The sequence below is a fragment of the Ailuropoda melanoleuca genome, chromosome 13 (assembly GCF_002007445.2).
Source record: "Ailuropoda melanoleuca isolate Jingjing chromosome 13, ASM200744v2, whole genome shotgun sequence".
Lineage (NCBI taxonomy): Eukaryota > Metazoa > Chordata > Mammalia > Carnivora > Ursidae > Ailuropoda > Ailuropoda melanoleuca.
The window spans coordinates 71150557-71175531 of record NC_048230.1 but is presented as its reverse complement, the minus strand read 5'-3'; the positions used below and the strand labels follow the sequence as shown (position 1 = coordinate 71175531).

The window sequence follows — 24975 nt, the reverse complement described above, 5'->3', positions numbered from 1 at the left end:
TTTATTTATTTATTTATTTATTTATTTATTTATTTGAGAGAGACAGAGATAGGGAGAGACAGCACCAGCTGGGGGCGGGGAGGGGTAGAGGGAGGGGGGAAGCAGACTCCCCGCTGAGCAGGGAGCCTGAGGGTGGGGCTCGATCCCAGTACCTGGAGATCATGACCTGAGCCCAAGGCGGATGCTTAACAGACTGAGCCACCCAGGCGCCCCAGGCTTTCCTGGGTATTAACCCTCCCTGCCAGTCACCCTCTCCTTGTACCTCGTGTGCTTTTATTGGCATTCCCGTCTGTCTGTCCATCACTATAACCCACAAACCTAGCACGGTGCCTGGAACATGGTCAGTATTGGCTGCATGAATGCTTTCCTTGCCCGACAGGCCGCAAGTTTGACCTGCGCGTCTATGTGCTGGTGATGTCGGTGAGTAGCTTAGAGGGGACCCTCCTCCAGACGCAGGTAAGGAACAGCTGGACCAGGAGATGGGGCAGAAGCCATTCTGGGGGGCACCTGTGTGAGCTTGTCTGATTTTGCCTGCCTGGGAGAGCCCAGGAGGCATCTGAGGGCAAGGTGGGAGTGGGTAAACCGATCCCACTTTTGCCATCTTAGAGACCCCGCAGTCTGGATTTGCCCTCTACCTGTCCTTCATTCACTCACCATCCATGGTAACCGCAGCTAACTTACTGAGCACTGCTGAGTACCAAGCCCCGGTACTTGGCAGATCCTATTTCATGCAGCCCTCCTAATAACCAGGAAGGTAGGTTCTAGAACCATCCTCATTTTACAGACAAAGAAACAGATACAGAGGAGTTGAGGGACTTGTCCAAGGTCACACACTGGTGACTGACAGATTTGGGGTTCGAATCCAGACAGCCTAGCCCTGGAGCCTACTCAAATGAGGAGCTCCTATGCTCCCTCCCCCACCCACTCAGTCAGCAGCGTTCAGACCGTCATGGTACGCGGCTCTGCAGGGCACAGGACACGGGGGTGTGGGAGGCAGGTTCAGCCCCTGTGCTCTGGAGCTTATTGTCTGGTGGGGCTATGGACCCACCCTGAGCCCGGGTGTTGCCCGTGGTGGTGGAGCAGAGAAGAGGCCTGTTCATTCTTTCCCCTTCTGCATCTTCTTCCTGCCCCCAACACCAGGGAGGGAGGGGGTAGAATCAGAGGCTGACATTGGAGCACATTCTTGAGGGGTGATGTGGGAAGGAAGGAATTACGCTCGAGGCAGAGGAAACAGCAGGTGCAAAAGCTCGGAGGGGCAAAAGGGCCCCTATTCACCCCCACCCCTGCTTTTCCCTCCTTTCCCTCCTGGACGCAGTACATCCCGCTTCGGGCCTGGCTCTACCGGGATGGCTTTGCCCGATTCTCCAACACCCGCTTCACCCTGAGCAGCATTGACGACCAGTGTATCCTGGGATCCCTGCCTACCCATCCCCCACGCACCCTGCCTCTTCCCTCCCCCAGCTGGTCTGGGAGAACGTATTCATTCCACAGAGGATGTGGTCTGGGCACAGGAGACACGGCAGTGAACAAGATGGACCTGGTCCCTTCCTCCAGGCCCTGACAGTCTTGTAGGGGTGGGGGAGCCCCCAGGGATCCCAGGAGAGCCACCCCATTCTGCTCAGAGCAGCTCACCCCAAACTGCTCTGCCTGACGATCATTTTGGTGGTGTGCCTGCCATCCAGAGTCCCTGGATGGGAGAGTTCGAGCCCCTTCGGAGAACATTTGCATCCTCTCACGTGCTTTGGTCATTGGCTCACGTATTCACCCACACGCGATGTCCTTTCCGGCCAGTGCGCTGGCAGAGACCGGAAACTCGGTAACACATTGTGCCGGCAAGCCTGGGGTGATATACTTGTCTCTGATGGAGTGTAAATTGGTACAACTGCTTCGGAGGCAATCGGGCAAATGTCTATCAAAAGACAAAAACACATGCCCTCTGACCCGGCAATCAGTTCCCTTTGGGGAATTTCCCCTACGTGTGCACTCACAGTATAGGAAAAGAGAAGTTGAAAGGTCATGCTCTGCACAGCCTTGTTTGTGAGTGCAAAAAAAAAAAAAGAAAGAAAGAAAAGAAAAGAAAACCAATGGCTCATTTACACGATGGAATACCATGTGGCTGTTAAAAAGGAAGGGGGCCGCGCTTTACGTACAGATATGAAATAATCTCGGTGGTATATTGTCAATTGGAAAAAAGCAAAGTATGGAACTCTGAAAAGTATGCATCCATTCGCATTACAGATTCTCTCTCTCTCTCTATCTGTGCACAGACATCTCTGGAAGGAAATACAAGAAATTGGAAAGAGTAGTTGCCTTTGGGAGGGGACTTGGGCAGATGGGGACAGGCGCAGGGAAGGAGATATGTCCTCATACACATTTTGATGCCTTTTGACTTTTGAACCACGAGAGTATATTATCTGGTTAGAAGATCCACATCAAAAATAATGTTTCTAAGACTTTTAGATGTGAGCATCAGAAGAAAAGAGATTGACAATCCAGAAACAGGGAGATGAGCAATCAGCAGGATTAGATGACCTGCATGTGGGAGAGAAGGAATGGAAGGTGTTAGTTCTGCTACGCCGCTGGCGTGGGCAACCCAGCCAAGGCTTCCGGCCAATTCCCGCCTCTCGCCTAAATTTCGTCTCTCGATTGCGTGTCTGATCGATTGCCTGAGTGTTGCGTGCCTGTAGGAATAGGAGTGAGCCTTCCTGACTATTTCCTACAACTTCCCCCATCGTTCCAACTTCAACATTTCTAATATGTCCGTTTCATGTTGTCATTCTAACAAGCATCTATCATATGCAGGCTAACATCTATTTTAGGTTCATTTTTTGGCCACCACGTCTTTTGTTAAGATTAAATCACCCTTGTAAAGCACTTAGGACAGTGCCGAGCCCAGAGTGAGGGCTCAGCATGCCTTAGTCATCCCCTGCCCCTGTTGACAAGTGTTTGTGTATCTCTGGGGTCCTGGGGCCTTAATAAGCAAATCCCAGCCTCCTCCAGGATTACTTTCCAGTTAGCGAGCCTTTGCTGTTTGCACAGTGGGTGAATACACATTATTTTCCACAACTTCTTTTCATTGTTTTTAATTTTTAAATGTTGAATAAAACACATAGAAAAATGTAGAAAAGACTATCAGAGAAATCCAGGAATCCATCATCCAGATTTGACAGATGTTAAGATTTTGCCATATTTGCTTCTATGACACACCCAACTTTTAAAATAATAAAGCAACTTTGGGGGCACCTGGGTGGCTCAGTGGGTGGAGTGACCGACTCTTGATTTCAGCTCAGGTCATGATCTCAGGGTCCTGGGATCAAGCCCCACGTCAGGCTACGTCAGGCTACGCGAGCCTAGCGCAGAGTCTGCTAGGGACCCTCTCTCTCTCTCCCTCTGCCCCTCCCCCCTGCTCTCCCTCTTTCTCAAATAAATACTTCTTTTTTTTTATTAAAGCTTCCTTTTTTTTTTTAAATATTTTATTTATTTATTTATTTGACAGAGATAGAGACAGCCAGCAAGAGAGGGAACACAAGCAGGGAAGTGGGAGAGGAAGAAGCAGGCTCATAGCAGAGGAGCCTGATGTGGGGCTCGATCCCATAACGCCGGGATCACTCCCTGAGCCGAAGGCAGACGCTTAACCGCTGTGTCACCCAGGCGCCCCAAATAAGTACTTCTTTTAAAAAAATAAAAGAAAAGAAAGTAATAAAGCAACTTTGGATCACAAAATAAGACGACATATTTTAACCTGACCTTAAATATATGTATTTTGATTTTTTAATATGGCTCACACAGTTATTCAAATAGTATATGCATATATATATATATATATATACACACATACATACACAGAATACAAAAATAACCACCTCAACACTGTAAAAATAAATAGAAATCAGTTAAAACTCCCTTGCGGGTGGTAAAAGAAATAATAAAGCATCTGCGTGAAATTGCACAGCTGTTGCAATGAGGTTAATTGAACTGTCACGGAGAGGCATCTAAGACAGACTATTAAGTGAATAACAACACGCAGGTATGGGGCTGGTAGGTTTATGATCCTGATTTGGCTTTTAAGGAAGGATGTTTCTGTTTAGAAGAAAGTGAGAAAGGATGTTCACTAATTTATTATTTCTGAAAAACACGGAGGATTAGAATCAGGTCAGGAACTTTAATTTCCCATTTTACATGTTTTCCTGTATTATGAATTGTTTTTACAACCATTATGTATTACTTTAATAATAAAAATGATAACACATTTAAAGAGTACAGCTTTCACAATACCAGTAGTATAGCTTTTTAAAGACAAATCAGAAAATTCAGAAAATGTATAAAAAGGCGGGAGGAGGGAGAATAGCCTTTTCTAGTCCCATTTTCTAGAGACAGCTACTTACCCTTCTGATGCATTTCCTCCCAGGTTCATTTGTATGGTTTTTTTTGTTGTTGTTTGTATTTTATAAAGGAGTGATCCCAACATATAAACATAACTGTTTTTCCACTAAACATGTCATTATTTTCCTTGCAGACATTTTTTATTAGTTATAAAATATTCCTCTGAGTGGATTTACTGATTTACTAATCCTCCATGCCACAGGCATTAGGGAAGTATTCAATTTCCTACAATTATGACATATAATGCCACAAAGAAACATATTTTTCATAAATCTTTTACTATATTAAATTTTTTTTCTTTCAGATGACATTGCAGAAGTGTAAATTCTGGGTCAAGGGCTTATGGCTAGATTATTTTCCAGAAGGTTCTTTTGTATTTTTACCCTTCCATTGACAGGGCCCATTTTATCCCTGCTCTCCAGTACTGAAGACAGCCATTTTAAAAAGACATTTCTAAAACAACTGGCACGTGTAGGTGAAGTGTATATGGGCATTCATTATACTTGTGATGATTCTGTGAGTTTTGAGTTTTTCCAAATAAAAAGGTCAAAAAATATGCAACTGACTTAATGGGGAACCAGGGTTTTGCCTTAGAATTTGCATTTCTTCTGACAATTGTATCTTTGCCCCATTTGCATCCCTTTAAAATTGGGTATCTTCTATTACTGGAAACTTCAGGCATTATCCCAGATGGTCTTTTGCCAGTTACGTCTCCTCTGATGTGTTCCTATCCCTCTGTCTACTTATCTATTAGAGTCATAAATTTTTATTGTTAACAATTTATGTGGGATTTTCATGTGACAAAAACATTAGCCTGTCATAGTTGCTACAAATCTTGTCTCTAGTCATGCTTGCTTTTCATTCTTGCCTTGATATCTGATTATTTTTATGTTTACACGGTTGGCTCATCCAAGGACTTCCTCTGTGATTTCTATTGTCATTTCTAAGCTAAACAAATTTTCCTGCTGAAAGATTTCATAACTAATCAGTTTCACTTCTCTACAGATTGGTTTTGATGGTTTGCTTACTCTCTGCCTGTTTCCCCACCTATGTACCCCACTTAATGGGTGGGGAAACAGGCTCAGAGGTTAAGTGACTTGCTCAGGGGCGCGCAGCCAGTAAAAATGCAGGCGGAATTTGAACCCAGGCCCGTCTCATTCCAAGGCCCATATCCATGCTGTCTGGGCTGTTGTAGCCTTCCTCATCAATGGCCAAGCACAAGTCTTGTTTGGTCTCCGGGGGCTACATGGGACAGGGCTGGTCCTTCGTGTTCACACTAGTCCTTGACCACCAACCTCTCCCAGACGTTCACCTCACCAATGTTGCTGTGCAGAAGACATCTCCTGACTACCACCCAAAGAAGGTGAGGAAGCTGGGCTTCTGCCCTCCGGGTCCAGCCTTTTGGGACTGGGTTGGGTGGGGAGGAGCCTGGGACAGGCCTATCTTGGGCTTAGAGTTCACCAGTGAGGTCAGGAGCACCCTTCCCACTTGCAGGGCCCAGAGCAAGAGTACAGATGGAGACCCACACGTCATGTGTCTAAATAGTTAAGTTACAACTCAAAAAAACACACCCTGTAACAAAATGTGTTCTATCCTCCTACCTTGACAAGTATATCCCCATCCATCCATCCATTCATCCATCCATCCTTCTATCTATCTCTCTATCATCCTTCCATCCGTCTGTCTAATAACCTGCAAGGCCAGGTTCAAAGTGAGAATTCTCAGACTTCCCAGAGTTAAGGGCCAGAACAGTGGGGCACAGGGAGAGCTAGCCCCCAGCTCACACCCACTCCCTTCTTTTCCCTCCCCCAGCTCCATCCCACACAGTGGGGGCCTCCTGCATGCACACATCTCCCGTTTTCCTGAAAACAGTAACCAGTTGGTCGGCTTTGGGCCTTGGGTACGCACATGGTCAGTGCAATCTGTCCCCAGGAGGGCAGGCCCAGGGGGAGAAGCCTGTGCAGGGTGTTTGGGCAGCGACTAATGGGGTCTTGGGTACCCTGGCTGTGCTCTAGAAAGAGAGGCACAGGCTCTGGCTAGGCACCCCCGCCCCCCAAGCATGCAGTAGCTTTGCCCCACAAGAGGGACAATGTCAGAGTTCTAATCACCGGCCTCAGACCTGGGCCCCTCTTGTCCAAGCCCAAGGGCCATGCAGTGGTTATTGGGGGTCCCAGCAGGCCAGGTCCCGGTTAGCTGAGGCTCCCTCTTCCACCGCACGCTGGGCGCTCGGGGCCCCAGGGCTGCAAGTGGATGCTGCAGCGCTTCCGTCAGTACCTCGCGTCCAAGCACGGGCCCGAGGCGGTGGAGACGCTGTTCGGCGACATGGACAACATCTTCGTCCGGAGCCTGCAGAGCGTGCAGAAGGCGATCATCAGCGACAAGCACTGCTTTGAGCTGTACGGCTATGACATCCTCATCGACCAGAACCTCAAGCCGTAAGTGGGCAGGCTGGCGGCCCGGGGAGTGGGGGGGTGTCGTACACACACTGTACCCGGACGGCCCGGGCTTGATCTCTGCCACTTCCTCATGTTGTGCCTCAGTTTGCCCATCTGTAAAATGGGCATTGTGCATATAGCGTTAGTATGAGGGATAAATGAGGTACTGTCTATAAAGCCCTGAACCCCATGCCTGGCCCTGAGAGACCTTTCCGGAACATCTGCTGAGTCAAGGATCCTTCCCTAGTACCAGGCAAGAGACTTCTCTGCAAGCCCTACCGCTTTCAGGATGCAAAGTGCCACATAAGGGAATATTGTTACCATGTCACTTCCTGCCAAGAATTTGGTGCACTCCCACAGTGCCCACGGAGGGGGTTGCAATTTGCAATGAGGAAAACATGCCTGAGGCGGCAGGCATCATAGTGATGGCCCCCATGTGATACAAAAGGACTCAGAAGCCCAGCAGGGTGGGTGCCTGAGGCCATGCAGTAAGTCAAGGGCAGAGCCAGACCCAGGGTCATCATTTCTGGGCCAGCACTGCGTCTCCTGGAGCCCATCGCCTCCCCGGGGTCACTGGACAGGTGTGGAGGGGCTTTCGGAGCCAGGAGTTGGAGCCCTAGAATGAGACCTACATCAGACACAGCTTCGAGAGAAACAGGGTCCTGGGGCCAGGGGGTCTCTTCTCTGCTCCCTGCTGCGGGCATTAAAGTGGACATGGGAGTGGAGGGGCTGTGTCTGTCAAGGACCTGCTGGGTGAGCCCTTCCCTTCCTGGGCCCCAGTTCTTGTCCGGCAACGACCGGGTTGTGCAAAACCAGAGTCTGCAAGCTGGAGGCCGCTGGGCTGCTTTTGGCCCATAGACACTTTGAGTTTGGACTTCAGATGGTTTTTTTATTTAAGTTCATTGACAATCTCTAGAAAATGGAGAGACATTTACAAAACAGTCTGGAGTTTTGCCTTTTCTGGAAAACTCAGAGGGTCAGCCGACCCCGGGCTCACACTCCCACAGGGCAGCGGTCTCCTGCAGGGGCCGGGGCAACAAGCGCTCTCCCATGGCTGGCTCTTCCCTGCTCGCCAGTATCCAGGGCGCTTGCCCTCGGCAGGCCAGCCTTCACTAGGAAAGGGGAATCGGTCTCGCACTCATGGCTCTATTGGAAGGAGGAAGAGCAACAGAAGGACGGCAAGATCATTCCTCACCTTCCAGCTGGTCATTCCTCCCCTTCCAGCTGGCCGCATTCAGGTACCACCTGGCCCCTGGGGGATTTCGAGTTTGTGACCATTGTTTTCAAAAAGTTTTAGCCACTGAGACCTTTCTTCTAGTGGAAAAATGGAAAGAGCGACCTTGGTTGAATTGAGGGTTGGGCCCAGGCACCACATGTAGCCTCTCCGAGAAATTCCTGGTCCCCAAGGACCAGGTAACCCTAAGGCCCTCCATTCCCCTCCTTCCCCAGGTGGCTCCTGGAGGTCAACGCGTCTCCGTCGCTGACAGCCAGCAGCCAGGAGGACTATGAGCTCAAGACCCGCCTCTTGGAAGACACCCTGCATGTCGTGGACATGGAGGCCAGGTGGGGGGCAGCCTCGCTCAGGCACCGCTGTACATGGCAGCTGGCGCTCCCCACAAGGAAGACAGAACCCACAGCACTGGGACTTGAGCGGCACGTAGGGGTGGCTGAGGCCTGCTTGCCGTGTTATAGATGGACAAACAGATGTCCGCACAGGGTTAGATCCTGGTCCAAGGGCTCAGCACTTTCGGGGCAGAGAAGGACCAACTGCAGCCTCCTGAGATTCAGCCCAGCAGGATTTCCTCCATACGTCCTGACCATGAGGCACTGGACTTCACCTGTCTGAGCCTCAGTTTCCTCATGTGTAAAATGGGAAACATCATGTTTACCTCTTAAGATTGTAATTTACCAAGATTATTTATTGTAAGGTGCCTAGCTCACTGTGAGTGTTCAGTAAGAGACTATACATTGTTATAACAATGTGTATATAATGGGAAAAATCCAGGGTCTGACTTCAGGAATGGCTGAATCCAGGTGCTCAGTTGGTATTTGTTGGTCTCTCTGCTCACTGGCTCTGTCTGTCTCTCTCTGTCTCTCTCATTCCCTTTCTCTCCCTTTCTCTCTCTTCCTCCCCACCCCTCACCTCTTCCCTATGCATTAGCTTTTTCCCAATTAATCCAGCAAAAGTTTGAAGGCTCTCATTCTTATTGGTGGGGATTATGTCACATGCCCTTCTCTGAACCAGTCATTGTGACTCTGATTGACTGGGCCTACATCTTGTGCCCATGTCCCAGGGGGGTGGGATCAGCCCCACCTGAGCCATGTGAGTGAGGGAGGGAGGAGTAGTTCTCAAATGAAAAGCCAAGTACCCTTAGGCTGAAAGAAGCTGAAGTGGGTGCTGGGCAGGCAGAACCTCAAGTGTCCTCTATATCTACCATCACGTATTCATTCAACAAACATTTGAGCCCCTACTATGTGCCGGGACCTGTGCCACACTCTGGGGACACAGTAAAGGACTCAACAGACCTAGTCTCTGCTTTTCTGGATTTTGTGGTCCAGAAAGGATGGCAGACTTTACGTATAAATAGATTTGTGTTACTGAGGGTAAGGGCAGGAGCCTGGGGACAATGTGGGAGATGACCCCTCTGAGACCTGTGTGGGCCCCCAGGAAATGGGTGGACAAAAGAAGGAATTCTGACACTGTGGGCACCAGGGTGCAGGGAGGGAGCAGGGGACTGGCCTGGGTCTTCGGGCCCCACCTGGCACACCTTCATTACCCCCTGGTATCTCCTGCCCATCCAGGCTCACAGGAAGGGAGAAGCGAGTGGGAGGCTTTGACCTCATGTGGAATGATGGCCCTGTCAGCAGAGAAGAGGGGGCTCCTGACCTGTCGGGGATGGGGAACTTTGTGACCAACACACACCTTGGTACGTGGGGCCAGGTGGGGAATGGGCACTGGGGATGGGTCGTGAGAGGAGCCAGGTAGTCTAGGAGACAGCTTGGCACAGTGGGTTAGACTGTTTTCATTTGACCTACCATTTACCAGCTGTGTGACCTTGGGTAAGGGACTTAACCTCTCTGTTCCTCATCTATAAAATGGAAATTGAAGAGTTTTTACTGTCAGTATATGCCTAGAACACCACCCGGTACATAGGAAGAGATATCATTAATCTGTCAGGAGGTGGATTTCAAAAGGCTTAGGTGGGGGAAAAAAAGCACACTATGTTAAAAGAAATTAAGGACTTCAGGGCTTGACTTTAAACTTGGTTTTTAAAAAGTGAAAAAATTTCCTGATCATAAAAAGTATTCATTCCTTGTAGAATATTTGAAAACCAAAAGGAAATAAACCATCCAGACAGAACTAACTTTAACAATCTGTTGCGTTTCCTTCCAGTGTTTCAAAAATGCATATATTCACACTTTTTCTTTTCCAAAATGAACACTGGGCTGGAGTTTTGAGTCCCACTTTTCCACGTAGCATATTCCATGTCATTTAACGATATTAATAAGAGCCTCTCTTCTGGAAACACTTTTTGGCCAGGTCTGAGCTAAATATTTTACATAGATTATTTTATTTTTAGGCAGCTCCTATCATTTTACAGATGGGGACACAGTCTCCAGATGTTACATAACTTGCTGAGGGTCCCAGCTATAAATGGTGAGCCAGGACTTGAACCCTAGTCTCTCTTACTCTATAACCTGAATGCTTGGCCCCTGGAAAATCCTGTCCCCGACCACAGTTAAAAGCAAAACTACTATATGGCTGTGAAATATTCCAGCTTGTATATATGCCAACCTTACTAAATCCGTTTCTTATAATTGAGCATTTGGCAGGATTCCAATCTCTTACTTTTATAAATAATGCCATGCCATGATGAGCATTCTCTCACAAAGCTCAGCTGAAATTTCCTGCTGTTTCTTTAAGACAGATTCCTAGAAGTAGAATTACTGGATCAGAAGGATGGACTTATTACAACTAAACTGCTTTCTAGAAAGATTACACAAATTTGCCTGCTCTAAATTAAAAAAAAAAAAAACCTTTGTCAACTTGATAGGCAAAAAAGTTCTGACTTGTTTTATGTGTTCCATTAATCATTGGTGAGGTTTCAGATTTTTCGATTAGCATTTCTTCTTTTGTAAGCTGTACATACTCTTTGTGTATTTTTCAGTGGGCTGTTTCCTAAATTTATAAAGGGCTTGGATGTTAATACATTGATGATATTACCCCTCTGTCAAACTTATGGGAAATATTTTCCTGAATTTGTTATTTGCTTTTAAATTTAATTTGTGGCTTTTTTTTTATGAAAAGAAGTTTTAAATCTTTTTTAGAGTTTGGTATGTTTTAGGATTGAGTTTGCCTGCAAGCAATTGAAAAGCCAACTAATAGTTACGGAGAGGGAGTGATCTGTCTGGAGCCACAGGAAGTCTTGGGGTGGGACGGGCAGGGCTGACATCATGGATGCAAAAGGCCCCCAGAGAGGGCACTACTCTCTTTCCAAGTTGCTCCAACTTCAGACGCTCTGTCCTTGTCCCAGGCAGGAAGAAGCAGGAAGGCCCAAAGGCCAAGGTTTTTCCTTCAGGTTTTGACTTTATTTCAAAAGGGAAACTCTTCCAGGGCTGACACCTTACTGGCAAGAACTGGGTCACGTGGCCACCTCAGCTGCAAGGAAGCCTGGGATGTCAAGTAATTGGCTTGAGGAAGGCAGGCGAGAGGGCATTTACGGAAGGCTTCTCTCCAGCCCATTCCCTAGGGTCTGCTGTGTTGTGTTGTTAGAAGCTGACTATCCAGTGCTCTCAAGCTTTGACGTGCACATAATCATCTGGAAATCTTATTAAAATGCAGATTATGATTCAGTGGGTCTGGAGTGGAGGCTTCAGAGTCCGCGTTTCTAACAAGCTCCCAGGGGGCGCTCTATTCGTCAACTGTTGTCATATAACAAAGCCACCCTCCCCAAACCCAGAGACTTACACAACTACTGTCTTACCTGCTGATTCTTCAGGTCTTGCCTGGGGTTTCTCAGAGAGCTGCCGGCACCTGGCAGACTCACTGAGACCCAACGGTCTCGAATAGCCTCGTTCACACGTGTGGTGGTTGATTCTGGCTGTCAGCTGGGCGTCTTTTCCAGGCGGCCACTCGTCCTCCCGCAGTCCAACCCCGGCTTCTCACATGGCAGTCTCAGGGTTCTGAGAAGGTGAGAGAAGTCCTAGGGAAGCATCTTGAGGCCGGGGCTCAGAAGCCCCACGGTATAGTGTCGTCCTGCCACAATCCATCCGTCAAAGCCGCTCCACCCCAGATTCACGGTGCAGGGAAACGGCCCCCACCTCCAGCTGGAGGAGCAGCCAAGCACCTTGCAGAGACGAGTGCCTAGAGGCGCGGAAGGATTGTTGCAGCCATCTTTGCCAATCAACCGCCTCGGGTATGAATGCTGCTGGTGCCTGGACCCGGTTTGAGTGGCAAAGATGCAGGCCAGTGGTTCTCTCTGTCTTGGCTGCTATAGGAATCCTGCAGGAGCCTTCAAAAACACTAATGCCTGCTGAAGGTAAAGATACAGCTGGTCTGGCCATTAGTCTTTTTAAAAGGTCCCGCTGACTCTGAAGTGCAGCCTGGGTTGACAGCCACAGCTTTCGAAGTCTCAAAAATAATTCCCAAGTCTGTTGTGGAGTGTCTGGGTGGATGGTAGTGAGTACGAGGCAAGCTGGTTGGGGTGGGAAGAGCGTGGATAAGTGAGTGAGGGGAGTGTTGAGGGGTTTCCTGGGGAAAAGATCGGCAGGTAACTCAGAAATTAGTGTAGAACTCCAAAAAGAGGTTAGCACTGGACATGAAGATTTGGGAGTTATGAAAGCACCGGTTAAAGCTTGGGTCCCGTGGAACTCACTTTGGCAAACCCTGAAGCTCGGTGAAGCCTTGATGACCAGCGAGTGCCTAGGAGGCAGGGATGGGGCTTGGGGCTGCTACGAAAGATGGCAGATGCCACCAGGCCAGTATAGCTGTGGCCACAACGATCCAGTCACTCAGCCAGCGAGAGAGGGAGTGCCGTCCATGTGCCTGGCACATCTAAACTAAACCCATGGACCTGCCTCGAGGACAAGCACGAAGTGGGTGACACCATGAATGTGCTGGGGAGGGAGGTGTCTCGGAAGCTCGTGTTGGCCTCTCAAGTGGGGACTGCCTGGGACACACTCCCAGGAGCGTAAGGGCCGCTTGTGGGGAAAATGGGTCTGTTAACCACTTGTGCCTGCCCGAGGGGGTTGGGGAAGGGAAGGAAGCGAATGCTCAACCTGTTAGGGGCCAGACACTATGCTAGCTGGCCATGCGTTTCCAGCAAGCAAAGCCAAGAGGAAAGGTCGTGTGGAACAGTGGTTAAGAGCTTGGCCTCAGGCGCTCCAGAGCCTGGGCTCAAGTCTCAGTTCTGCTACTTGCGGTGTGGTTTGGAGCACGTTTCTTAACTTCTCTGAGCCTCAGTTTCTACACATCATTCCTGTGAGGACTCAACACGTTCCTCCACATTCAGCACCTGGGGTGAGGTAAGCGGAAATGAATGTTACCTTTTTCTTTTGGTGATCCTTACGTTCGCTCCTGAAAGCAGGTATCCTGGTTTACAGGTGAGAAAACTAAGCTGAAGGCAGATAAATGACCTGCTTGCAGGCCGCGGAGTGGAGTCAGGACGCAAACCATTGGCCATCCGGGGGTGCAGGCCCCTCCCCAGCCTCCACTACCAAGGCATCCCAGCTAACACTCGGCTTCCCTTCCAGGCTGCGTCAATGACCGGAACACCCAGCTGAGGCAGCTGTTCCGCTCCCTTCAGAGCCAGAAGAAAGCCTCCGGTTAGTCCCACGGCAGGGATATCGACCAGACTGGGCGGGAGGTGCCCCCCCAGTCCCCTCCCCACCCGTTTCTAGCACAGCAGCGCCACTCGCCTCCCTCCCTCTGGCCTGACAGCAGCTTTGCAGGCTGGGTGGGCCGCTGCCTGCTCGAGGCTTATCTGGGTCCCCTGGCTACCCCCACCCCACCCCAGGCACCTCTGCACGGGGAGACAGCCAATCCCTGGGACTGGACGTGTTTTAACTTTGTGGGGTTGGCTTGGCGATCAGGCCCAGCGAGGACCTCTGCGGCAAGCCCTGCTATCCCACCTCACCACGTCTAATAAATGAGTACAGGCCAAGTATTACTTGGAGTCACTGTGCACTGGGCCCAGCTCGGGGGATACTGTTGGCTGAAGCCAAGTCCTCCTGGATTTGACCTTTTAATGTCTCAAAGGTTAAAATGATCCTTCAGGAGGACAGGTTCAGGGGCTAGGGAACTGGTCTAAGGTATGCTTGCTCAAGCACTTAGATTGTGTTTACTGGGCTCTGTCTCCTTTCAAACACCCTGACCTGATGTGTCAGGGAACTCATGGAGCTCCCCTGACCGTCTGCAAACCGGTGGGCCATAGCATCCCCATGTCCCAGGTGAACAAGGTAAGGATCAGGAAGGCAGAGCTGCTTAGCGAGGGTCTCGTGAGTCAGCTGGGTGATGGAGGTGCCTCTCTGCACCTTCCTGTTTGAGCTGGGAGCTTTTTAAACCAGAGAGCCTTGGCCTGGCAGGCAAGGAGATGGCCTAGGGAGTTGGGTGAGAGTCAAAGTTCTGCCTTTGCTCCATATTCCTCATTCCTAAGCCTCCTCTTGGTTTAGGAGAGATTGCAAAAGAGCGGGCTGTGGGTGAACTGCTCCATGGGGGACCTGCTGTAGGACCCAGGCAGCTCCCGTTGCAACTCTCCCGGCGGCAGGACAGCTCTTTGGCTGCAAATAGCAGATTTTGACTGCCTAGGGAAGGGAAGGGTTTTGGGAAGGAAAAATGCTGGCAAACCCCTGAAGTGAACCAGCCAGCCTTGGGAAGGCCAGAAGCCAGGCCACTCTGGGCCTCCTGCCTCCAGAGCGTGGGGACTTCCTTTTATCCCTGTGAGGGAGGCAAGACCAGACAGCCCCAGGCACAGGCTTTCATTTCCAGGATGGCCAATCTGATTGGCTCTTCTTTGGCCTAGCCATCACCCTGCCGGACAGGAAGGGGCAACGTTGATATGCATCATGAGCCAGGCACACATCCCAGGCACTACCACAGTGTTGTGTCCTAGTCTCTCACCCTTGCGCTCTAACCGTGCAGCTTCTGTCTTCGGGGGGGGGGGGGGAGAGACACACGATGATGCAGTGTTTGCACGCAAGTGATTGGATTAGACCGTGTCTGTCCACTTGCTTCTCTTACTACATCTTGGAACATGTTCCCAGTCAGTGCTTAGAAAGCTTCCTTACTCTTGATGACGGGTGTACCGTATTCCACAGTCTGGAGCTCCCAATTCCTGTAACTAGTCTACTATGGACAGACACCTAGCTTCCAATTCCACCTCCCCACTGTAAGGCCATCATGGGGGAAACACATGCTAATTCTACTTTAAAAACTCAAGAAGATGCAAAATCATAGGTATGGGCCAAATTTGGCTTCTGTAAGGTATTTTGTCTGGCCAACACCCAAGTCTTTAAAAATTTCTGCATTAGCAATATTTACAAGACAGAGATTTAACTTAAAAATCCAAATTTCTAGCTCTTGGAAAAAACAAAACAAAAAACGTTAGGATCTGGCCGTACCAGCCTATGTTCCCATATGATTATGGGCTGAAACCAAGTGGGGCGAGGGAACCAGGTGAGGCCACCATCGTTGTTACTGCCCGTCTAGTCCTGTTACCACTTCCCAGCAGGAGCCACTATCCCTTCATAGGTGGTGTCCTCAAGGCAGTGTGCCCTCAATGAAGGCCCAGATGACGTCAAGAATTGAAGCTACCATTCGTTTATTTAGGAGATGTTTATTAAGCCCTCAATGAACAGGAAAGACACGGTGCTGCCTGCACAGCACATTCACCCCAGGATCCGAGAGACCGCTAAAGGCCGGCGGGCGGGAACACTGGGCGGTCTGGCCCAGCCCTGCCGTCAGAGTGGCCAGAGTGGCGGAGGGCCACACGAGGCGAGGCGGCAGCTCCCTGCCCCACCCCTGCTGCAGGACCGCGGGAGGCCTTCCTGACTAAACAGCCGGCAGAGTCTGATCCGCAGCATCCGCTCTGGGCTCCATCCCAGGCGCAAGCAGGAAAAGCCCAAAGCGGAGGCCATGGTGGGGAACGGCGTGTCTGCCCCACAGATGGCTGCCGTGACCTACAAAGCCCCAAGATTCTGTCCCTCATTCAGAAACCACCTGTGAGCCTCCCGCTTTATTCCAGTTCCACTGCATGCTGCCTGAGAATGCCTCTCTTCCTGAAAGGAATGCAGGAATGATGCTCTCCACCGCTGCCCGCCGCTGCCAGGGGCCCATGTGAACAGCAGGCCCTTGTTCCAAGTGCCTGCTGCGGTCACTCTCACCCCTCCACCGGCACGGCCCCCACCCACTGGTGGCTGCCGGGGCCTATCAATGGGTCTTGTGTCCATCCAGCTCCAGCGGTCGGACCCAGCAGACACTGGCAGGCTGAGGGCTCCCTCCTGCCGTCACAGAGCAGCCAATCCCCACAGACAGAGGCTTCTCATGCGCAGACTGCTGACGCCTGTCTCCTAGCAGGGCAATCATATCCTTGCAGGTTATAAAGCTGGAGAGTCCTGGGTCCTCCATGACCACAGAGGGGGGATCCTGTCTTAGGTCCCCCGTCTTGGTTCCTGAATTTCATCCTTTTAAGATGATCTTGAGAGCTTTAAGTTCATCCTGGCTGAGGGGGTTCAAGTTAAAACCCTTCAGCTCTGGTTTGCCTGGGGGAGAAAACAATCCATCAGCGAGTTGGGCCTCCTGTTATCCAACCTCCTGCTGGCCCTGGAGTCAGGCCCAGGAAAGGGGCTTATGCTGCATTCAGGCTGCCAAACACTTGGCCTTAAGGTCCAACAGGGACGGGCCTCAAATTTTGCAATGCACTGACAAAGCACATGAGTCACCAAGAACCCGCAGAGTCACGACTACTGCCCAGAAACCTACCGATTTCTGCCATCCCTGTGACCAATCTGGAGTGGTGAGGTTTACCCAGAAGTTCAGCTCTGACCTTGACCATCTGACTAAGGCCCTCTGCATCCCCTCAGAGCTGTCCTGGTTCCTATACCATGCCCTAGGATATAACGTGAGATACCCCAGGCTGTTCCCCTTATGGCTGGAAAAAGACTTGTGACAGGAATAAGACACCGCAAACCTTGTCCATTCTATCTCCGGGTGGCTTCGGCCACTGCCCCTGCCCACAGCCTCCAGGAGGCTCATGTGCCACCCAGGCCCTCTCCCGCCCACCTGGGAGGGGCTTCCCACCCCTGCTCTATAAAGTCCACACTGACATTGACAGTTCTCTCCCCTCCTGGTTCCCAGTTCCCTCCAGGCCCATACCTTGGGCCTCAAAGAGGCGGTTGACCTTCACTTTAAGTTGTTTCCGGAGTCTCTCTATTTCTTTATCCAGATGATCCTGATCTGAAAAAATGAGGCGGGCGAAGGATGGGGTTATACTGCAGACACACTGACCCAAAGGCAGCCAGGGATGTCAGCTTCTCCCCGGCCTCCTTGAGAGCAAGGGCTCCTGGCATTCGGGAAGAAGGGGACTTCAGAGACCAACTGAGGAAGGAACTAAAGAGATAGAGATGGAAGGTGATTTGCCCAAGACGGCTGAGTGAGCCCAGGACAGGACTGAGCACCTGCCACTCTGTCCACTGACCTGTTTTCATTCTGCAAAGTACCGTGGGCTGCTCAGTGGGCAGGGAAGGCAATATCTGGACTTTAGGTGCCCCTCCCACAGTGAAATTACAGAAAACTGAAACATCAGACCAGAATGTAGGATCTAGACCCAGCCCGTCCAAGATGGCTGGGAAACGTGTGGCTAATGATCTTACAAACCCAAGTCCATCAAGGTGAGCGGTTTTCAAACAACGTGACCGTGGTAATATGTGACCTAAACAACCAGTGGGCCAGCCTAATGCTCAAGCCTAACCCAATTCACCGTGCACAGAAGAGGTTATCTTGCCAAGATGGATCGCACCTGAAGGCAAACAGCATGAAGAGAAGCAGAGGCTACAAAGCTTGGTGACAAAATTGCCTGATGTCACCCGACTCCACTTGCTCACGATGACGTGCTGGCAAGTTTGTCTTCCCCACAGATTTTCATTCTTTTTGATGGGGAGAAGCCCCGAGCAGCCGAGCCCTCTGGCCTGGGCAATGGCTCTAGTGCTCACGGTAAATGAGAACCCTGGTCTCTTAGGAACTTGTTTAGCTCGCATCGACCCCAGAGAACGAGTGATGATAAGGTCCCAGAACCTTTCTAGGTATGGTGACAAGCACACATTTGTGGGCCAAGACAGCTGAGGACCAGATCCTGAACCCAGGCAAGTGACCCCCTCTGAAAGCTCAGTCTGAGGGGCCTTGTAGCCCACCACTCAAGAGCAATGACAACTCTTAAATTTTATAACCGTAATATTAGTGTGTACTTTTCGACAGGAAGCTGGAAACTTCTCTAAGCTGATATAATCTCCTTTGCTAAAATTTTATTTCAACAGGGATAGGGAGATTCTGCCTTCAGGCGACCTTGCTGTTCCTCCTGGCACATACGTTTTCAAGGCTGGGGGAAGAGAAAACATGCATAATCTTTCCTTTCTGCAGCCAAGGACCCAATTGCACCTTGACTTTTTGCCTTTACGATGAAGATTTGAGTAACATGCTGAGTGCCCAGGCTGTGGCAGACCCTAGAGGCTCGCTCTCCCCAAACCTCTATTTTCAGTGCAGTCACTATGGCAGGGGATGTGAAAAATAAAAGCGCACTCCGCCAGGCTCCCTTGCAGCCTTGGGGGGAGGGGGCCACATGACTTAGTTCTGGCCAATGAAATGTCAGAAGTCTCTGAGGAGGACAGTGTTATTGTGAAATAGAAGGCAAGGCCATGTATGGAGAAAGCCCTCTGCCGTTCCTGCAGCCTGGCCTGTGGACACGAGGCCTGCAATGATGACACAGCCCCTCCAAGAATACGTGAGGGTGACCTTGCTGATCGTCAGTGCCAGTCCTGGACCGCCCACCTCTGGACAACTACTGATGAGGAAAACAGAACCCGATTTCCTGAAGCCTCCATTGGTTGGGTTTTCTGTATCTGTGGCCCAGCTCGTTCCTCAGTGATAAACAAGCACTAGGCTAAGTACACACGGTTTTATCTGCACTTCACAACTGTGCTCTGCAGACGCACCCCCTCCTTCAGAGACGAGGAAATAACTCCGAGCGCCAGAGCAGGGATTAACACTCACATCTGTCTGAGCCCTGTAACACAGCTGCCTCTCACCAAATAGCCCAAAGCCTGACTCTCAGTGCTGGGTTAAGACCGAGGCTGGCGGGGGAGCCGTGGCCCTGACCCACCCCAAAAAGGCCTTACCTTTCTCAATCATTTCCTTCGTCTGCGGGTGAGGCATCTTGATAAACACGTTCCCGAAGCAAACCATCACATCCTCTGAAATGGCAAATGGTCACTCACTCAACAAGTATTTCTGAGCAGCTACTCTCTGCCAGGCATTGTTTCACATGCTGAGAACACAGCAGGACAAGACAGTTTCTGCCCTCATCGGGCTTATGATATAGTGGAGGAGAAGGAATAAATAAGATATGACTCGTGAGACCCTGAGAAGGCTAAGTACTCTGGAGAAAAATAAAGCAGGGTAAGAGGAATGGGGAATGCCAGAGTAGGGGAGGACCTGTTACTCTACCGGCTGGTCTGACAAGGCCTCACTGATTTATGTGACATCTGGGCAGAGACCTGAAGAAAGTGAGGCATGAGCCCTGCAGACATCCGAGGAAAGAGTGAGCCAGACAAAGGAAACAGGAACAGCAAAGACCAGTAATTTGCTTGGGGTGTTAGGAAGAGCAAACAGACCAGTGTGAACTGAGTTGATGAGTGAGGGGATAGTAGCAGAGAGGATGCTGGAGAGGACAAGGGGGTCTTGCAGGACTCTGCGTTTTACTCTGGTGAGATGAGAAGCAACGAGAAGGTTTCAGGCTTTCTGGTGCACTTTAAATGCTCGGCCTCCAAAGCTCTTCATTATTGCCTGGCCTCTGCCCATCTCTCCAGCCTCCCCCCCGCCCCCCCCCCCATCACACCCACCTGGCCTCCTCTCAAGAGCCCTCATCCCCTCCTCCAACACCCACCCCAAGTCCAATTCCTTCCTCAACTTTCTCACAGCTTCCAATTATGTATCACGTAGTTTCATCTGTAAGAACACAAGAACAGGAACTGTGTTCATACCCTCTCCCAGCACCTCCTAGTGCCATCAATGATCGAGCAGCTAACCCCCCCAGCCCACGCCCCCCCCGCCGAACCACAGATGAGACCCTGAACCATAGTCTGCGTCAGACCTGCAACATCATCTCCCTCATCTCCACAGGCTGTGTCATGCATGTATGGCTTTTGACTCTATTAGGGATAAGCTGAAAGCCTTAGAAGGAAAACAACACACCTCCAGGGCTGCAGTGACAAAACCTTGACTTACCAGAGAGGCTGAGATCCTTCTGCAGGGCCCGTAGCCCCTCCCGGTTCTGATTTCTTTTGGTGTCCAGGTCCACAATCTGCAAAGCACAGGGGCAGGCTGGAACTCAGCTCCCTCTTGCCCCAAACCATCACCTCCCAACAGACCAGGGGCTGTAAAAACCCAACAGACAAGGCATCATTCCTAGGTTTCTTCCAATGTCACGCCTAAAACACACTGATGTGTAAATGTACCTCTTCCCCTATTCAGTTTCCAGGTCCTTACAGACAATGCTCTGTGCAGGAGTCCTCTCCAGAGAAGGTGCTGGGGAAACGTTTGCTGATTAAACAGATAATTCGTTGTTATTCCCTGCAGCGCTAATGCTCAAGCTTCAGGGCATTTCAGAATCACCAGGGGAGTAGAAACCTACCCCCGGACAAGCTCCTCCAGCTGATTCTGACCTAGTATCACAAGAAGCCCAGCAATACTAGACAGCAAAGCAGGGGTGGGGGGCACTGAGATGGTACTAACACCACAGAAGCTACTAAGGAACTGAGGAGACAGTAGCCTCTTCAGAGTGTTGGCTACAGAGCCTCCGCAATACCCAGGTATGACTCCTGCTGCCCGCTGTGAGCTGTGTCACTTTACCTCCTGAAACATGGAGACATGAATAGCACCTACCTCACAGGTTACTGAGCCAGGAACTAAAGGAGCTAGCACGGTACCTGACACACAGTCAGTGCTTGAGACATTTTCATCGCTACTTTATTATCACCCCGCACACCCTGATACAGTGTTTAATTTAATGGGCACTTACCCAAGTCTTCCCCTTTTCAGTAAATACCCTACCAATCACCCAATTATTCTAACTGGAAATGAGGAGTTATGAATCATTCTTCGCTCCTCCTACTCCCTCACCTCCTGTATGTAACCGACTCCAAAATATACCTCTGACCATGCACTTGTCTCCTCCATCACCATCATCCTGGCCCACACCCATCCCTTGCCTGAACCTTGGCAGTGGCCCCTCACAGGCCACTTGTCCCCCTATATTCTGTGCTCCACAAAGCAGCCAGAGGAATCCTTTTAAAGCCTAAATCCAATTACATCATCCTCCCTTCCCCCATTAACTCCCTCCAAACACTCAGCACTTAAATTAGCACAAGACCCAGACTTTCTATGCAGGTGTACAAAGCGTCCCCACCTGCCCAATCTCAAGACTACTCAGGCCTCTTTTCTCTTCCTCTTCTCCCCTGAGAGCCTTGGCGAAGACACTGCACCCCCAGCCAGCGGGAAGGGGCCTGAAGAGGAAATGCATTTTGAAAAAGGTGTTCAGATGAACCCAAAGACGTAATGCCTCGGGATCCGGAGGGCGAGGCGAGGGGCGGAGGAAGGATAGAGACAGGGAATCCCTGGCACAAAGCAGAAGCTCATTTAACACGTGCGAATAAATGCTTGAAGCGCGGCGCCGTGCCAGGTGTCTGGCCCACCTTGCCTCACCACCGCCCCACGTCTGTGGTCACGGCCGTGAGCCCACCAGCCCACTGGGAACCGGCGCTGGAGCCGGATTCCGGGCCGCGCGCGCGGCCGTACGGCGCTCGCCGCTAGGCCCCGACGAGCGAACCCCGGCCCCAGCCCCGCGGACGGGCCTCCTACCTGACGCTTGTCCGCCAGCACCTCCTCGGCGAGCTCTTCCACCTCCACCAGGTACCGCAGCACCCGCTCCGCCTCGGGTGACAGCATGGTGCCCACCACCTCCGACTCAACCCGTATCGGCTGCGACACGGCTCAAATTCCGTTTGGGATCCGCTTCGACTGCGCACGCGCACGGGAGGTGCTTCCGGCGCGCACGCGCAATTAAAAGAACAGTGGCGCGCAGGCTCCAACACTCTGGCGTCCGCAGGACGCGAGAGGCGGGGCCTAGCCTTGGGGGCGGGGCTGGAGCGCCCCCTGCAGTCTCAGAGAGCATAGTCCGCGGAGCTGCCTCTTAACCCCGCCTGCCTGCCTCCCTTCCTATTTCTTGAGCGTCCGCTAGGTGCCAGGCCGTTTAGGTGCTGAGGGTGCAACAGCGAACAAAACACAGTCCCTGTCCTCATGCAACTTCATCCTAGTGGGAAACACCGACAATTCATGACAAAACAAGTAGTTACATACTATGGCAAGCAGCAATAAGTGTTTTGGAGTAATACAAATCATTCTTCCCCTGTTTAAGGAACACCAAGAAGGCCCATGTGTCAGTGTGACTTACATTTAATCTCTGACACCTTCAGTTTCCAATTTATAAAATGAGAGTGAATAAAAATCCCCCTCACTGTGTCTCTGCAGGATCAGAAGGGGGCAGGAATCGTTTTTAAAATTCAGCTTTCACCGGTATTCGTTGAGCCCCTGTCTTGGGCCCATGTCCAGAGTAGTTGACCTAGACCCAAGGAAGGGACTGGAAAACTACATGCAGTGAGTGATCAAGTGCCAGCTCAGAAAAGAAGTTCTGTGAGTGCTAGAAAGCAAATCGGCATGGGTCGTGGGATTTGGAAGGATCTCCAAGAAGAGGCAGGCAGGTGGAATGTGGCTGCCCTTCAGAACAAGAAGGGTCCCTAGAGATCTTCAGGCCCAAACCCCTTATTGTACAGCTGAAAAAGCTGAGGCCCAGAGAGTGGTGAGGATCTTACAAAGTCAACAACAGACCTGACACTAGAATTCTGACCTCCTGCCTCCCTGATTCCAGCTTTTTATTCTCCATTAGGTCCCTGTAACCAAGCCCTTTTACATCCCTTGCCTCCCTTGAATTTCACAGTTTTTGTACAGACAGGTTATTACTGCCCATTTCAGAGCTGCAGACTGAGGCCAGGAGAAGGGTAATGCTTTGTCACACAGAAAGTTAGAAGCAAACCTATGTCTAGAAACACTCTGGTCTCCATACCACAGCTGTCCCTGGACCCTTAAAAAAAGAAACTCTCCCCCAGATTGTGGCACCAGAAGCCCCAAGAGCACTTCCTCTTTGCCTGGCCTTTGGCTTCCTTCAGGTGCCAGAGGCAGAGCTAATTTTCTCCGCAGCTGCCCTGCATGGGGAAAGAGAGATTCATTAAGGATTCCTCACTGAGGGTGACTTTGTCGCCAAACCCAAGATGTTTGGTGTAAACACCTTCTGGTTCAGAAACGCAGGCCCAGGCTCTACGAAGGAGGGAGGAACATTTGCCAAAGGAGAACAGGGCTTACCAGGCATCCCTGGGGCCTAGACCCCAGGACTGGGTCTCCTCCACATGGGGGCCCAAAGAGGGCTAGACCAGGCTGACCCCTGACCCCTGCCAGATGGGCCTGGATGGGGAAGGGTTGAAGTCAGCTCCCAACTTACTGGCCCCTAGAGAGCACCCTTGGCCACTGGAAGTGTTGGGGAGGGAAGTCATATGTTTCATTTATGTTTAGAACCATCTATTTCACAAATATTTATTGGCTGCCCTGACCCTATTATAGGGCTTCCGCCATGAGCAAAAACCAGACATGGTCCTTGCCCTCAGAAGGCTTCCAGTCTGGCAGGAGAGGCAGATGATAAACACACGAACAAGTAAATATATCATGTGTCAGGTGGATAAAGGCTATGGAAAACAACAACACGGGACAAGGTAGAGAAAAAATCATGGAGAGGCTACTTGCAACAAGGTGGTCAGGGAGGGCTTCTCTGAAGAGGTTGCACTGGAGCAGAGATGTGGAATAGGTGAGGGGTGAGCCATGTGAATGTCTGGGGGAAATGTGTTCCAGGCAGAGGGAATAGCAAATACAAAGGCCCTGAGATGAGGCTTTATTTGGTAGAACGGAAAGGGCAAGGGGAAGGAGGTAGGAGATGAGGTCAGAAAGGGGAAGGAGGCATTAAACAGACGGTTCTAGAGAGGGGGCTGTAGGTGCCCCGCCCAAATCAGTAAAGCCCTCCCTGGAGGTCACCTGCAGACAATGGTGCACAAGCCTGTGGCTTCCACGCCACCCCCCACCCCGCTCCCCGATACCAGTTGAGTGGGAGAATGCTGGTGAGTTAAGGCCCACAGGAGTGACCCTTAACCAAGAAGGGAGAAGAGTTAGTGACTGCATAGCCCAGCTTCCTTGCGCCTCTGTGGGAGACCCAAGAGGAAGCTGCTACAACCACCCACGTGAGAGAGGATGGTCATTGCGCTAGGGAGTAGCAGGCAATGGGGGGCGACTCAGCCCCTTTGCACTCACTCCTCCATTAGCCTGGATTAATTTTCTCCTACCTTTGTACCTGTGTCAAGGCACACCTCCACTTATCAGCTTGGTGTCCCCTCTTGCCAAGGGTCAGGAACCTCCTCTAGGCCTACACAGCTTCCCCAGCTTTGCCGATCTCTGCGCTTAAATACTGTCTTTTTCTCCAATCATTTCCCTCTCCAACCATAAGCTCAAGGGAGGAAACCATATCTGTCTTGTTCACTGATTTATCTCTAGAACTTAGAATGGTGCCCGGCACACAGTGGGTCCTCAGCCAATGCTTACAGAATGAATGAGTAGACTCACCATGAAACAGAATTTTCTAAAATCCAAAGTATTCAAAGGTGAACAGAGCTAACGTGAGGGTAACTAGTTCGAATCCCAGAAGGAAGCCTGGACTGCCGCGTGATCAGGGTACTGCAGAGGATGAATCCCTCTGAAGCCTTGGGTGGGGGACTCAGCGGTGGGCAGAGGTCT

General features: G+C 50.8%; 2 protein-coding genes across 5 annotated transcripts in view; one reads left to right on the top strand and one right to left on the bottom strand.

The window, feature by feature from the left end:
* TTLL9 (tubulin tyrosine ligase like 9) overlaps positions 1-13704 on the top strand; it is a 37800-nt gene extending 24096 nt beyond the window's left edge. For 2 of the 4 annotated variants that reach the window (XM_034640066.1, XM_034640067.1), the window contains exons 9-13: positions 380-420; positions 1316-1403; positions 5688-5746; positions 6622-6818; positions 8268-8722. In XM_034640066.1, the coding sequence (XP_034495957.1) occupies positions 380-420; positions 1316-1403; positions 5688-5746; positions 6622-6818; positions 8268-8664 (782 nt within the window). In that variant the 3' untranslated portion in view covers positions 8665-8722. Of the gene's footprint in view, positions 1-379; positions 421-1315; positions 1404-5687; positions 5747-6621; positions 6819-8267; positions 8723-9620; positions 9746-13571 lie in introns of those variants that run through there. The other 2 variants (XR_004619433.1, XM_002918305.3) reach the window with 2 other exon arrangements.
* A 1931-nt stretch (positions 13705-15635) lies between these two features.
* PDRG1 (p53 and DNA damage regulated 1) lies at positions 15636-22118 on the bottom strand. Its single transcript, XM_002918278.4, has 5 exons — positions 21946-22118; positions 20314-20389; positions 19206-19280; positions 17191-17271; positions 15636-16577 (listed from the first exon to the last, which is right to left on the bottom strand). The coding sequence occupies exons 1-5, from the start codon at positions 22030-22032 to the stop codon at positions 16495-16497; spliced, it is 402 nt and encodes a 133-aa protein (XP_002918324.1). The 5' UTR covers positions 22033-22118; the 3' UTR covers positions 15636-16494.
* Between the last annotated feature and the right edge of the window lie 2857 nt (positions 22119-24975).

Excerpts from the sequence above, each read along its gene's own strand:
- PDRG1 (XM_002918278.4), bottom strand. The coding sequence starts at position 22,032 with ATGCTGTCACCCGAGGCGGAGCGGGTGCTGCGGTACCTGGTGGAGGTG. Across the intron at positions 19,281-20,313 it reads GAAGGATCTCAGCCTCTCTG|AGGATGTGATGGTTTGCTTC; the intron begins GTAAGTCAAGGT and ends TTGCCATTTCAG. Across the intron at positions 16,578-17,190 it reads CCGCCTCTTTGAGGCCCAAG|GCAAACCAGAGCTGAAGGGT; the intron begins GTATGGGCCTGG and ends TTTCTCCCCCAG.